General features: G+C 36.6%; 1 protein-coding gene across 2 annotated transcripts in view; it reads right to left on the minus strand.

Annotated features, from left to right (window-relative positions):
* The window catches only part of SLC9A7 (solute carrier family 9 member A7), a 175,565-nt gene that overhangs the window by 71,441 nt on the left and 87,621 nt on the right, over nucleotides 1-16,503 (minus strand). For both annotated transcript variants that reach the window (XM_049767224.1, XM_049767225.1), the window contains exons 4-5: nucleotides 6,020-6,096; nucleotides 2,800-2,912 (exon numbers count right to left, since the gene is read on the minus strand). In XM_049767224.1, the coding sequence (XP_049623181.1) occupies nucleotides 2,800-2,912; nucleotides 6,020-6,096 (190 nt within the window). The remainder of the gene's footprint in view (nucleotides 1-2,799; nucleotides 2,913-6,019; nucleotides 6,097-16,503) is intronic.

The following is a 16,503-nucleotide window of genomic DNA, read 5'->3' on the forward strand; positions in this document are numbered from 1 at the left end:
CAAACCCAACAGCACTCCTGGCTCTGTGCTCAGAAGTCGCACCTGGCAGGATTGAGGGACCATATGGGATGCCTGAAATAGAACCCGGTTCCATCCCGGTCAACAGCATGCAAGGCAAATGCCCTACCACTGAGCTATTGCTCTGGCCCCCAAGGAAATCACTTTTATATACAGTGAAAACTCAAAAAAGAAACCTCAAAAAACTCATAAAATATTAAAAAAAAAACCTCATGTGCCTTTTAATGTTCCCTTATTGTTGTGGTTTTGGAATCAAACCCAAAATATCCCATAGGTGGATCTGTACTAAAGAGTACTGGGCATCTTGAAAATATTCAGTACAAAGCAGCAAGTATTGTTGTAAACAAAATTGATTTGACTCAAGAGGGAGATGCAAATCAAAACAACTATTAGGTACCATCTCACACCACAGAGATTGGCATACACAAAAAGTCAGAACAAGCAGTGCGGTCAAGGATGTGTAGAGAAAGGAACTCTTATTCACTGTTGATGGGAATGCCGTCTAGTCCAACCTTTATGGAAAGTGATATGGAGATTCCTCCAAAAACTGGAAATTGAGCTCCAATATGAACCAGCTATACCACTCCTAGCGATATACCCTAGGAACACAAAAATACAATACAAAATTCCCTTCCTCACACCTATATTTATTGCAGTACTATTTACAATACCCAGACTCTGGAAACAACCAAGATGCCCTTCAACAGATGAATAGCTAAAGAAACTGTGGTACATATACACAATGGAATATTATGCAGCCATCAAGTGAGATGAAGTCATGAAATTTTCCTATACATGGATTCTATTATGCTGAGTGAAATAAGTCAGAGGGAGACAGATAGACACAGAATAGTCTCACTCAGCTATGGGTTTTAAGAAAAATAAAAGACATTTTTACAATAATTCTCGGAGACAAAAGAGAGGAAGTTTGGAAGGTCCAGCTCACAACATGAAGCTCACCACAAAGAGTGATGAGTGCAGTTAGAAAAATAATTACATTGAGAACTATCATAACAATGTGAATGAATAAGGGAAGTAGAAAGCCTATCTCAAGTGCAGGCAGGGAGTGGGTGTGGGAAGGAGGGAGATTTAGGACATTGGTGATGGGATTGTTGCACTGGTGAAGGGGGGTGTTCTTTACATGACTGAAACCCAACTATAATCATATTTGTAATCAAGGTGTTTAAATAAAGATATAAAAAGGTTAAAAAAGAAATGTAAATGGTATAGGAGGCGAATAACCAGGCAGGAGACTGATTTGCACAGAGCCAGGAGTCACTCCTGAGTGTAGCTGGGTATGCTTCCCAAGAAAAGCAGAAGAAATGGGGGTATCATAGACATTGAGAAGACCTTTTATCTTTACTTGTATAATAGGACTTGTTCTTTCTCCATAAATTATTTCCCTAGTATATACTCTTCTTTTTTATTCACACCTGGCAGTTCTCAGGCTTACTCCTATCTGCACTCAGGAATTGCTACTGGTGGTATACAGGGGGACCATATGGGACCACCAGGGAGCAAAACAAATTGACTATATGCAAGGCAATTGCCATATGCACTGTACTATGGCTTCAGCCCCACCTAGTATGTACTCTTAATAGTTGACTTAATGAAAGGAATAGCTGTAACTTATTCATCTGAACAGATTTAATTATGGGTTCTCTTTTAGAGAAAAGAACCCATTTACTTTTAAGCTGCAAAGAAGGAGGGATATAGTAACTCTACTTTAAGAACTTGCTCAACTAACACTTGGGGAAAATACAAGGTAATATAATTATGAATAAAAAATCATACCACAGTGATGTACAGTCATGCAGAAATATTGCACCAAACTGGTTTACGAGTTATATTATATTGACTACAGGAACCAAAACACATTTACACTTAAAAAACATAATTATTCATGATCAATGCTTCCATAAAAGCAGATGAGAAAGACTACAGTCTAAATCCAAATATAATGATTGAACTAATGTTTTTAAGTAAAAGAAAGAGGGGCATCCAGAAAAATGAAATCCAAGTGCCTACTGGTGGACATAAAAATAAACAAAATAATATCTACATATAATGGAATATTATTCAAGCATAGAATGATGGACTGAAGAAAGAGTACAGTGGATAGGGCACTTGCATTGCACACAAACAAGCATACCACATGGTCCCCCTAGTGCCACCAGGATTGGTTTTTGCATTTAACACAGCCAGGTTTAATTCTTGAGCACTGTTAGGTGTGGCCCCAAAACCAAAATAAAGGAAATCTGATACAGACTACAAAACAGCCTTGACGACATTCTACTGAATGGGTTAAGCAAGATACAAAAGGGAAAATGCCATGTGGCTCTACTTAGCTGATGTATCTTCAGCAGCAAGCTTATGTAAATAGAAAATAAAACATTGGCTTCTAAGGAAGAGAAGTGCCTGGGGAGTTTTTGCTTTTAATGATTTCAGTTCTGAAGTGTGAAAATGTTTAGGAGACAGGTTGCACAGTGCAAAATATTTAACATTACTGAACTGTTCATTTAAGAAGGGTTATAAATGTAAATTTTATTATGTGTTTTGATTATAATGTATGCCAACAATAATAATAGCATCAATAGTAATAATAATAAAGGAGAATTCATGCATGTATTAGCAAAGCCATCTAAGTCTGTGAGACCACTCATTGGTCTCTTTCCCCATCATTTCATGTTAAAAATATAGTTTCTCTACTGCAGCAAAATGTAATCACTGAGTATCATAAACTCTTGAATATTTAAATAACATAATACAAAATATACATACCTGGATCAGTTGCAGAGATAATTGCACCAAAAAAGAGGCAATCTGTGTAGTAAAATTTATCTGAAAGCTGTCCCACAATCTTCATAAGCTTTACTACACCATACATGAGATTTCTAAAAGAAGGTTAGGTAGACTATGTCAGAAGTAAGAAAAAATATTAAAACCCTCCTAATTTAATGATCGAGTAAGCAAGCAAGTTATTAGAATATTGTAGCTTAAAGGCGGTTAGCAAAAACATCAAGCAGCTGCTATGGTTGGATATGTACAAGGAATATATGTAATTAGGCCTCTGGCACTGTGGACTGTTTCACAGTTAATGTCATTTTGCTAAAATACCTGAACATTTCATTCACCTGCCTTCCCTTCTAATTTATGATTGTTCTTGAAATTACCAGAAGTCACATACATTCTTGGTTTTGGTGCTCTATAGGTCATGAACTTTACTGTGACTACAGTAAGCATAAGAGGCATTGGTGAATATTAATATTATAACCTCACACCTGTAGGTACTTTGTAACTGAACCACATCCATGTGCTCCGGACTTTTTTTGGATTTGAGCCACACCCAGTGGTGATCAGTGCTTACTATGATTATACACTTAGAAATCACACCTGGAGGGCTCAAGAGACAATATGGGATGCCAGGGACTGAACCCAGGTTGGCTGTATGCAAGACCCTATGTGCTGTACTATATTGCTCTGGCCCCAGGACATATATTTTAAAAGTATCCTTACTTACAATATAATCAGGTATGACCTCAATTAGCAACAAAGGTGAAGCATCTTAAGCAGATGGCATTAGAGAAGGAAATATAAAGATTACTGAATAATGTGTAATAAATTGGTACAAATATCATAGGAGCTTATGAAAGTACATTTAAAGTCATGAAAATGATAGGACTGGAGAGAGAATATAGGAGGTAAAGTGTTTGATTTGCATGATGTTAATCCCAGGCTGATCCTGGACTCTGAAAAAACTTCTAGCGCACTGCCAGGAATTGTCTCTAAGTACTTGAGCCAACAGTAATCCCTAATGACTACTGTATGGGGCTCAAACACGCCCCAAAACTAAATAATTTAAATATTTAGATACTGAATAATTAAATAAATGGAAATTAATAGACTATATAAAGTTGGATAGGAAAAAATGGATTAATTGGGGCATAGGCACAGACTTCTTACGGATGTGAGATGGAGAACTCAAATACAGGCTTGGTTCCTACCCCATATACTGAGTGCCATCCTGGGGGCAGTGCCATTTGTGAACCCTAGCACCAAATGTTTGTGACTCCCATTTACCATAACCTCCACTACCACAGGGAAGGCCAGGGAAGGGAAGAATGAAGTAGCTACAAACAACAAAACCCAACACACTGCACTATGCCTACACATTGCACTTTACATAAAAATGCTGTACAGAATAAAATTAAATGATTTTTTAAAAATAGATTGGTCATAAAGATCCAAGTTATCAAATTTCTATCAAAATTATTTTAAAGGAGAGGAGAGATATAAAATCCTCAAGCAGCAATTCTCAACCTTTATTTTAACCATTGAGGACCTGCATAGGGACAAAAATTGGAGAGTGAAAACTTCTATTCTAAACATCGTGTTAAATCCTCCATGTGCTTATCATCAAAGTGAGTCATTCACTTTTTGCATAGGCCTTGCATAGGCAGGCCAGTAGCAGTACTTATTTTTCCTAATTGTTATACAAAATGTATGTAAACCCAGATGGACCACCAAGTTAAATATTTCATCTTGGTTCAAGTACATTTCCCAGAAATGGTAAATGGTAAAAGACTTTGTGTGTGTGTGTGTGTGTGTGTGTGTGTGTGTGTGTGTGTGTGAGAGAGAGAGAGAGAGAGAGAGAGAGAGAGAGAGAGAGAGAGGGAGAGAGAGAGAAACAAGAGCAGGGAGCTAAATAAAAATAACCATAATAGCTATATCTTCAACCATCTTCCCAGCATAAAATCAGCCTGCTCCTGCCACTAAACTCAAAAAGAAAATAATAGACACTGATTATTCCCAAGTAACCTGGTCCAGGCTGATACCTCTGAGACATTTTTAGAAAAGGAGGGCCAGATTTCCCCTTCTGCAGCCCAAAGCCAAACTGTAAGCCCTACTACAGAAATGGGTCAGTTCCATGATCAGTTAAACCTCTTAGATAAAATAGGACCCTAAAGTTGTAAACTCTGGGATTTTCTCAGGAAAGAAATTGACTGGAGGAGGAGAAAGACACAAATAAAATGATGGGAGATGCATGCTAAGGGGTAACAGGTGCATTAGTGGCATTAAAGACAAAATTATATTTAATCAACAAAAATAAATCAGGAAACCCATATTTTTTTTTTGTGGTTTTTGGGTCACACCCGGCAGTGCTCAGGGGTTATTCCTGGCTCCAGGCTCAGAAATTGCTCCTGGCAGGCACGGGGGACCATATGGGACGCCGGGATTCGAACCGATGACCTCCTGCATGAAAGGCAAACGCCTTACCTCCATGCTATCTCTCCGGCCCCGGAAACCCATATTTAACAAACTTAAAAATGTGCCTGTTATAATGGCAGGCAGGCTGGGAGTGGTGGCATGGGATAAACTCTAAGAATGTTGATAGAGGGAGGTTGACATTGGTAGTGAAATTGTTCCTGTATTTTTAAAACTCATATATAACTTTTAAAATCACAATGGTATAAATAAAAATACCTTAAAAAGTAAAGAGAAAAAATATTGTAGATAAAGTTATTTAAAAAAACAAGCTTAGGGATTTAATGTACATCATGGTGAGTAGATCTCAAATATTCTAAAAACAAAAAATGTTAACTTTTAAGGAATAGAAGTAATGGCTAAATCTATGTAGTAATTTTATAGTTCATAAATTCATCAATAGATATGTACACCTTGAATTTACAATGCGAGTTGTGTGATATAGCCATTTATGCTTCAGTAGATCTTGAAAACAAAAACTAAAGTCTATAAAATAACTAGACTTGGTTCGTGTGGATCTCATTTCTTTGGAAAAAGTGTTGAGATATAGTTTCAGAGAAATATTACAGTAGGTAGAGCACTTGCCTTTTATGTGGCTGAACTGTGGTCTCCCATATGGGGCCCTAGGAGTGGTCCCTAAATGCAGAGCCAGAGTAAGCCCTGAGCACAACCAAATGTAGCCAAAAACAAAACATAATCAAGAAATGCATTAATGTAGTTTTTGATCAATACTTACCCAATAATAAAGCAGGAAACAGCAGTCCCCAAGAAGGCATAGGCCAGAATTGATCCAAGATTTCTGAAAAAGTGTCTCTGAAAAGAGCAAAAAGCACAAATTACACTGAGATTTTTGACAGAGAACCTATGACATAATTAATATCTTTAAATTCTGAAACAATTATTTACTGCTCCTAGAGCAAGAAATGTTCTGATTAAATAACGTTCAACATTAGGTTTTATTGTTCTAAAATACCATTTGTCCTGTCAATTCCTAAGCAAACAAAAGCAAATTTCAGAAGGATGTACTCTGACTATAATAAGCTGAAATAACCAGAAGACTATAATAAACTGAAGGAGATAAAGAATAAGGAGGAAGAAAGAGACAAAGAGGGAGACAACATTGATACTCACATTGGACAATTATTTTCATATTTAGCCCAACCATTTTACTTTTATAATTCAGTTACACATTTTCCAGTTACTTGGAAGATGATTCAGGCACAACTTCAAAACTAATATGGTGTGAAAGTACTACCAAAAGATCTTTCTGCTTAATTCATTTTAAGAAAACGGGCTCCTATGTATATCACTATGTTCTGAGGGATCTCCTGACATTCATATGGGCTAATCTTGGATGATGGGAAATAAAAACAATATGGGATGCTGGAGTTCAAAACTATGCCAGCCATGTGCAAGGCAAGTACCAATCCTTTGTATTATACATCCATTCTCTGAAACCCTTTTAATGTTTCTTCTATAGTCAGTGATTTACTTAAAATATACATATGCACACATACTTCTCTAAATTCTTTAAGTCAATGGGAAAAAGCTTTGTTCTTGTTGAGGCTGTAGATTAGGGGCAAAATGCTTACCTTAAACGAATGAAGTTGTAATTTAGGTTTGATTACTGACACTGTAAAAAGAAACAAACAAACCAACAAAAAACCAAAAATCTGTTCTTGGGATCCTGAGTCTTCAAGGCAAAAATTGTCACTTAATAATTTAACTGTTGAATAAAAACAGAAACATCATCCAGCAATGATAAATTAGTGGCTCAAAGTACTTGTCTGGCAAGCATGAGGCCAGGAAATCTTACTGCCCTCACTAAGCATCTTACTCTAAAGAAATTCTTCAAGGATCTGTCAAGGGCTTGTCATGCTGACAGTTCTTTTTTTCAGGGCAAGGAAATTCCTAGAAAATGTTAAGCAGGTCCATGGACCCTTGCTCCATTTTGTGTTCCTTGCCTCTTTATCAAAGGTTAATTGATTGTATGTCTAGAGAACATTCTCTGAATGCTCAAGTCTATTCCATTGATCTGAGGTTCACTCTTTATTGTGATACTATGCTGTATTAATGACTATAGCTTTGTAAAACAATTTAAAGTTAAGGAAAGTGATGTCTCCCATCTACTTTTCCTTAAGGATTGTTTTAGCTATTTGTGAGTGTTTTATTGTTCCAAATGAATTTCACGTGTGTTTGATCCACTTCTTTGAAAAATGTTAAGGGTACCCTTAGAGAATTTCATTAAATCTGTACAATGCTTTGGGGAAAAACTGCAATTTTAATTATGTTAATCCTGCCAAATCAACAGGGTATGTGTCACCATGGCCTTCTATCCTCTTTTATTTCTTGAAACGGTGTTTTGTAGGGTTTTTTTTGGTATATGTCTGTTACCACTTTAGTAAAGTTGACACCAAGGTATCTGGGTTTCTGTGGCACTAATGTGAATGGGATTGTTTTTTAACTGTCCATTTCTTCTGAATCATTATTTGTGTATAAGAACACCATTGATTTTTGTGTGTCAATTTTGTAGCCTGCTACTTTGCTATATTTATCTATTGTTTCTAAAAGCTTCTTGGTATAGCCTTTAAAGTTTTTTAAATATAGTAGTATATTGTCTGCAAAAAAATGACAGCTTGACTTCTTTTTTTCATTTCTGGTTGCCCTTAATATCTTTTTCTTACCTAATTGCTATGGCAATGACTTCCATAACTATGGTAAATAGGAGTGGTGGAAGAGGGCAGCCTTTTCTTCTACCAGATTTTAGAGGAAAGGCTTTTAATTTATCTCCATTGAGAATATTTGCCGGGGCTGGAGAGATAGCATGGAGGTAAGGCGTTTGCCTTTCACGCAGAAGGATGGTGTTTGAATCCTGGCATCCCATATGGTCCCCTGTGCCTGCAGGAGGCGATTTCTGAACATGGAGCCAGAAGTAACCCCTGAGCGCTGCTGGGTGTGACCCAAAAATCAAAAAAGAAAAAGAATATTTGCCATTGGATTTAGAAAAATTTCCTTCATTCCCATCTTGTTGAGAGTTTTTATCATAAATGAGTGTTGGACCTTATCAAATGTTATCTCTGAATCTATTGATATGATCATAAGTTTTTATGTTTTCTTTTTTGTTATGGTGTATTATGTTTATTGATTTGAGGATGTTTAACCATCCTTGCATACCTGGAATAAAACCCATTTAATCATGGTATATGACCTTCTTGATGTGGCATTGAATCTTATTTGCCAGGATTTTGTTGAGGATCTTTGTATCTGTGTTCATCAGAGATATTGGTTTATACGTTTATTTTATTTTTTTGCAGCATCTATCTGCTTTTACTAGCAGGGTGATATTAGCTTCAGAAAATCTTTTTGGTAGTGTGTCTGTTACTTCACTTTCCTGAAAGTGCCTGAAAAGAATTGGTAGTAGTTCCTCTTAAAAGATTTGAAAGAATTCATTAGTGAATCCACCTGGACCTGGGCTTTTGTTTGGGGAAAGATTTTTGATTACCATATTAATATTTTCAATAGTAATGGGTCTGTTTAGATATGCTAGACCATCCTGGTTTAATCATGAAAGATTATAAGAGTTCAAGAATTTCCCATTTCTTCCAGGTTCTCAAGTTTTGAGGCACAGAGTTTCTCAAATCAGTCTCTGTACTCTCTTTGAATCTCTATACTATATGTAGTGATTGCCTCCTTTTAATTTCTAATCCAGTTTATTAAGTTTCTCTCTCTACCTTTCTTTGTGAGTTTTGCTAGTGGTTTTTCAATCTTGTTGATTTTTTTCAAAAAGCCAACATTTGCTTTTGTTGATTTTTAGGATTGTTTTTTTAATTTCCACTTCATTGATTCCTGTTCTGTTTTGCTATTCCCTTCTGCCTACCTATTTTTGGTTCCTTTAGTTGATCATTTTCTAATTTTATAAGCTGTGTCATTAAGTTATTATGTAGGCTTTTTGTTCCTTCCTGATGTGTACTTATAAAGGTATAAATTTTTCTCTTAGTATAGCTTTTGTCATGTCCCACAAATTCTGATAATTTGGATCTTATTCTCATTTGTTTCAAGGAATCATATGATTTCATCTCTGACCCATTGTTGTTCAGTAGTTGTTCAGAGCTATTGAATTTTCTGGTGTTAAAGTTTTTCTTCTGTGGCCCTTTTTAATTCACTTCTAATTTTAGTGCATTATGATTTGAGAAGGTAGCCATACAATTTTTATCCTCTTGATTTTATGGAGGTATGTTTATGGGCCAGCATGTGATCTATCCTGGAGAATGACGTACGTGCATTGAGGAAGAATGTGTATCCAGTTTTGGGGGTGGAGTGCCCTAGTGTAAACATATATATGCATATATTTACATATATATACATACATACACAAAATAGGATGCTTTCTTCCATTTCTCCTTTCAGAGCTAGAATTTCTGATTGGTGTTCATCCTGGGTGACCTAGCAAAGGGTGACCTAGCAAGGGGTGTTAAGGTTTCCCACTATTATTGTGTTGCTATTAATGTCTTCTTTCAGATTTGTCAACAATTGTATTAAATATTCTGCAGTAGCTCATTGGGTCCGTATATGTTTAGACATGTGATTTCTCCCTGTTGTACATATCCCTTGATTATAACAAAATGTCTATCTTTGTCCCTTATAAATTTTCTATGGCTAAAGATTTTGTCATCTATTAATATGGCCACTCCAGCTTTCTAAATGAGTTTTTTGCTAGAATGATTGTTTTACAACATTTGATTTTGAGTCATGTTTGTTCTGACTATTCAGATGTGTTTCTTGTACACATCATAACGTTGAATTCAGCTTTTTGATCCATTTTGCCACTGTGTTTCTTAACTGGCACATTTAACCTATTGATGCTGAGAGATATAATTGGCATGGGATTTAGTGTCATATTTATGTAGGATTTTGGTGTGTGTCTTGGTCTGTCTTGAGCTTTCAGTTTTTCTTTTAAAGCTGGTTTTGAGTCTCTAAAGTTTCTGAGCTCTTGTTTATCTCTGAAGCTATGTACACTTCCTTCAAACTGAAAGTGAGCCTGGCTGGGTGCAGTATTCTAGTCAAAACATTCATTTCATTCAGTTTTGTCCTATATGCCACCACTGGCCTTGAGGGTTTCTTGTGATTGGTCTGCTGTAAACCTTAGGATGCTCCTTTGAATATAAGTTCCCTTTTTATCTTGCTGCATTCGGTATTCTGTCCCTATCTATAGAACTTGTCATTGTGACAAGGATGTATCTTGACATGCTTTTCTTCAGATCTCTTTTAGCTGGTACTCTTAGGACATGCAGGATTTGGTTGCATGCAGCCTTTAGCTCTGGGGGTTTCTCTGAAATATCTTTGACTGTTGATTCTTCCTGGAGATTTTCTTCCTGTGTCTCTGGGACTCCAATGATTCTTACGTTGTTTCTGTTGAGTTTATCAAAGACTTCTATTTTTTTGTTAATATTCTTTGAGGATTTTTGTTTGTTTGTTTGTTTGGTTTTTGGGCCACACCCGGCAATGCTCAGGGGTTACTCCTGGCTGTCTGCTCAGAAATAGCTCCTGGCAGGCACGGAGGGCCATATGGGACACCGGGATTCGAACCAACCACCTTTGGTCCTGGATCGGCTGCTTGCAAGGCAAACACCGCTGTGCTATCTCCCTGGGCCTGAGGATTTTTTTATTGTCTAAAATGTTTGCTTTCAGGCTCTTTTTCAATCTTTTCTGTTATATAAAGTTGTCATGCACTTCATCTTCCAGCTCACTGACTCTGTCCTCAGCTGCTGTTACTTTGTTGGAGAGGCTTCTCATTTTGCCTTCTAAATTTTCAGTCCTGTTATTTCAGTTTGGGGTTTTCTCATTTCTATTTTAATATCCTCTTGATTTTTATTTGTGGTTCGTTCAGCCCGATCCGTGCTTCCTTTGAGTTCTGTAAACTTCCCCCATATTTCTTCTCTAAACTCCTATCTGAGAGGCTATATAAGTGTTTGGCACTTTTGGTTCATCAGAGGTGCCATCTTCATTTTCTACATATGGCCTACATTGTTTCCCTATCGTCACACTTGTAGTGTGGTGTTTTATACGTGTTGTGCAGGGATTCATTGGCTAGGAGAAGTGCTTGACCACAAAGTGAAGCACAGTGGCTGTGCTCTTCTGGCGCCACCCTTTATGGGTGAAGGCAGTTCACTTCTGCTGTTGTGCCCTCAGAAACTGTTTTGAGTAGGGTGGTTTATGGCCTAGCAAACAGCAGAGCAGAGACCATTCAAAATGTTTCCCATGTGCCAAAGCACACATCAGGAATCAAGCTCCACCCTTCATGGGTAGGCACAACACACCTCTTTTGTCATGCCCTCAAGAACTGTTCTGGGCAGGGTGGTTCATGGCCCACCACACGGCAGAGCAGAGGCTGTTCAAAATGTCTCCTGTTTGCCAAAGTAAATGGTAGGAATCAGGCTCCACCTTTTGTGGGCAGCAACAGATCACCTCTGTTGTTGTGCCCTTCGGAATTTTTCAAGCATGGTTTTTCCCAGCCCAGAATGCAGCAGAGCAGAGACCTTTCAAAATGCCTCCTGTGCCAAAGCACCTTTCTGGATCTCAATAAAGCATTTGTCTTGTATGTGGCCAAAACAGATTTGATCCCTGGCTTCCTCTAGAATCTTTCACACTCAGCCAATAGTAATTACTGAGTGCAGAATCAGGAGTAATTCCTAATCATTACAATGCCTCTTTCTGTCTCTGTATGTCTCTATTTATCTATCTCACACATAACCCAAAATAATATTGCTGGATTATAGCTATTTCAACTTCAGTTTTTCTTAATTATGGTCATACCAGTGGTACTTGGGGATCATTTCCAATAATATTAAGTCCAGTGTAATGAGCCTGATGGTTCAATAATCAATCCATTGTGTTGTGGGGGGCACAAAGGTCACATCCAGAAAAAATATGTTCTACCATGAATCAAATTTAGGGGATGACAGATGAATTTTCCTCTAGTTCTCAACTTTAGTTTTATAAGTAACTGCAAAATTGTTTATTTTTCAAAGTGGTTATATCATTTTATAGTTTCATCAGCAACATATGTGAGTCCTGAATATTTTTTTTGGTTTTTCGGGCTACACTGTTTGATGCTCAGGGGTTACTCCTGGCTAAGCGCTCAGAAATTGCCCCTGGCCTAGGGGAACCATATGGGACACCGGGGGGATCGAACCGCAGTCCTTCCTTGGTTAGCACTTGCAAGAAAGACACCTTACCTCTAGTACCACCTCGCTGGCCCCAAGTCCTGAATATTTTAAATTTCTTAATTTAAACACCATGGTTATGAAATTGTTCATTGTTGGGTTTCAGTCATACAATGTACACTACACTTCACCAGTGCACCTTTACCGTCACCTATATCTCCTGTTTCCCTCTCACCTCCACCTGTTGCCCCCTGCCTCGATCTAGAGCATACAAACTGCTTCTCTATATCTTTCCTTTTTGACACTATGGTTTGAAACTGCTTCTCTATATTTTTCCTTTTTGACACTATGGTTTGTACTATTGTTAATGGATGGAGTGTTTTGCCTGTTATTTTCCCCACTTTTAGTGCCAAATTCTTTCCAGAGCAATCAGTTCCAATTATCATTTAATGAGTAGAACCTTCTCTACTCTAGCTACACTCACCACTCGATATAACAAGCTTTCTAAACTGGGCTGAACTTTCTAAGCTTTTTCTGTATAGTCTCTGAGTATTACTACCGTCCTATCTCTTGTTTTAATAAATGTATATCCATTTCCCTCTGGCTCATTTTACTCTGCATAATAGTTTCCATATCTATCCATGTATAAACAAATTCCATGACTTCATTTTTCCTAATGGCTGCATGGCATTCCATTGTGTAAATATACCCGTTTCTTTAACCACTCATCTGTTTTGGGGCATCTAAGTTTCTTTAACTTTAAACTGTACTATAAAGCAGTCATCATTTAAACAGCATGACACTGGAATAAATACAGACCTTTAGATCAGTGGAATTGACCAAAATATCCAGAAATAGATATTCACAGGTTTACAAACAATTAAATTTGATAATGGTTCAACAAATACAAAGTGTAGCAATGAAAGCCTCTTTAACAAGTGGTTCTGGGAAACTGGTAAATTACATGTAAAAATAAACTCATACCTCTTCTTAATACCATGCACAAAGATCAAATTAAAGACCTTGAAATCAGACCTGGTTAAAAAGCAGATATAAGACCTAAAACTATAGGTACATAGAGGGAAACATAGGAAGAAAGCTCTATGACATTAAAGTTAGAGACATCATCAAGGAGTAAACACCACTGGGAAAGCAAGTGAAGCAAAGATAAACAAATGGGACTACATTAAACTCAGAAACTTCTGTACTTCAAAGGAAACAGTGACTAAAATATATAGACTACCTATGAAATGTAAGAAACTATACACCCAGTACCCATCAGATAAAAGGTAAATATCTAATATAAACAAAATACTTATAAAATTCAACAAAATAAACATCTAACCCCATCAAAATGGGGAGAATAAATGAAAAGGTTGTTCCTCAAGAAGAAATACAGTTGGCCAAATGGCAAATAAAAATGTTCCACATCATTAATATTCAAGTCAAAACAATAATGAGATACTATCACATAACACAGAAACTACCATATATCACAAAAAAAGAAATAATAGTACTGGAATGGATTTTGGAGAAAGGTACTCTGATTCACTGATAGTGGGAATGCAGACTAGTCTGGCCTTTTTGGAAAACAATAAAGACATTTGCTAATAAAGCTAAAAATTGGGTTGCATATCATCCAGCAATACCATTCCTAGAGATATAGCCCAGGAACACAAAAACACAATATAAAAATGCTCTCTGCAATTCTATGCTTATTGCAGCACTCCTTACTACAATAGTCAGCATCCTAGACATTTTAACAGCACTGAATCACTAATATTGAGCCAATGAGAATGTGCATGGCAATCTTAGAAAAGGACATAAGCAATCTTAGAAAAGGACAAAATTTAAATTATGTAGATAAATTAACATACATATTCTCAAATTTAAGATAAAATGCCATGAAATTCTTTAAATATATAAACATTGTTGAAATTTATGAAGTAATTTAGGAAGCAATTAATACCCCTAAATAACAAATGCATCCTACAAAAAAGACTGGACATTCGCTACTCCAAATTATACTCTAAACTTTGAGTAATCAAAACAGTATGGTACTAGAATAAAAACAAATTCCAGACCAATGTAATAGAATTGAGACTCCAAGACACATTCAAAAATAAAAAACTGCCTACATGAATGGCCTAATGACACAGTTTATAAAATTAGAAATTGATCAACAAAAGAAATCAAAAATAGGTAGGCAGAAGGAAATAACAAAGCTTAGAACAAAAATAAATTAAGTAGAAATCCAGAAAATAATCCAAAAGATCAACAAAAGCAAAAGTTAGTATTTTGAAAAAAAATTAAACAAGATTGATAAACCACTGGCAAAACTCACAAAGAAAGAAAGAAACTAAATAAATCAGATCAGAAATGAAAAGGGGAGATCACTACAGATATTGCAGAGATTCAAAGGGAAATCAGAGACTACTTTGAGAAAATTTATGCCACAAAAGATGAGAACCTGGAAAAAATGGATAAATTCTTAGACTCTTATAAAACTTCCACGGTTATAGCATATCTAAACAACCCCATTAATATTGAGGAAATTAAAATGGTAATCAAAAGCCTTCTAAAAAACAAAAGCCCAGGCCCAGGTGGGTTCAATAATAAATTCTTTCAAACTTTTCAAGAGGAAATATCAATCATTTTCAGACTCTTTCATAAAATTGGAGACCAGAACACGTCCAAATAGATTTTAATGAAGCTAACATCACCTTGATACCAAAACCAGACAGATGCTGCCAAAAAAGAAAACTACAGACGAATATCCTTGATAAACACAGATGCAAAAACCATCAACAAAATTCGAGCAAATAGGATCCAAAGTCTCATCAAGAAGGTCATATACCACGACCAACTAGGTTTCATCCCAGGAATGCAAGAATGGTTTAACATCCATAAATCAATCACATAATACATATATCAACAAAATAAAAACAAAAATCATATAATCATTTCTTTTTAATTAATATCTTTATTTAAACACCTTGATTACAAATATGATTAAGGTTGGGTTTAAGTCACGTAAAGAACACCCCCCGTCACCAGTGCAATATTCACATCACCAATGTCCCAAATCTCCTCCTCCCCACTTCACCCCCGCCTGTACTCTAGACAGGCTTTCTACTTCCATCATTCATTCACATTGTTCTGATAGTTCTCAATGTAGTTATTTCTCTAACTACACCACTCTTTGTGGTGAGCTTCATGTAGTGAGCTGGAACTTCCAGCCTTTCTCTCTTCATCTGTTGAAGGACATCTTGGTTGTTTCCAGAGTCTGACTATTGAAAATAGTGCTGCAGTGAGGAAGGGATTTTTGCATTGTATTTTTGTGTTCCTAGGGTATATCCCTAGGAGTGGTATAGCTGGATAGAATGGGAGCCCAATTTCCAGTTTTTAGAGGAATCTCCATATCACTTTCCATAAAGGTTGGACTAGATGGCATTCCCACCAGCAGTGGATAAGAGTTTCTTTCTCTCAACATCCCCGCCAGCACTGCTTGTTCTCATTTTTGTGATGTGCACCAATGTCTGTGGTGTGAGATGGTACCTCATATTTGTTTTGATTTGCATTTCCCTGATGATTAGTGATGTGGAGCATTTTTTCATGTGCCTTTTGGCCATTTGTATTTCTTTTTTGTCAAAGTGTTTTCCATTTCTTCTCCATATTTTTTGATGGGATTAGATGTTTTTTTTATCTTGTAAAGTTCTGTCAGTACCTTGTATATTTTGGAGATTAGCCCCTTATCTGATGGGTATTGGTGAATAGTTTCTTCCACACAGTGGTGGCTCTTGTATCCTGGGCACTGTTTCCTTTGAGGTGCAAAAGATTCTCAGCTTAATATATTCTCATCCGTTTATCTCTGCTTCTACTTGTTTGGAGAGTGCTGTTTCCTCCTTAAAGATGCCTTTAGTCTCAATGTCATGGAGTGTTTTACCTACATGTTGTTCTATATACCTTATGGTTTTAGGTCTGATATCAAGGTCTTTAATCCATATGGATTTTACTTTCATACCTGGTGTTAGCTAAGGATCTAATTCTGCATTTT

The sequence above is a fragment of the Suncus etruscus genome, chromosome X (genome assembly GCF_024139225.1).
Source record: "Suncus etruscus isolate mSunEtr1 chromosome X, mSunEtr1.pri.cur, whole genome shotgun sequence".
Lineage (NCBI taxonomy): Eukaryota > Metazoa > Chordata > Mammalia > Eulipotyphla > Soricidae > Suncus > Suncus etruscus.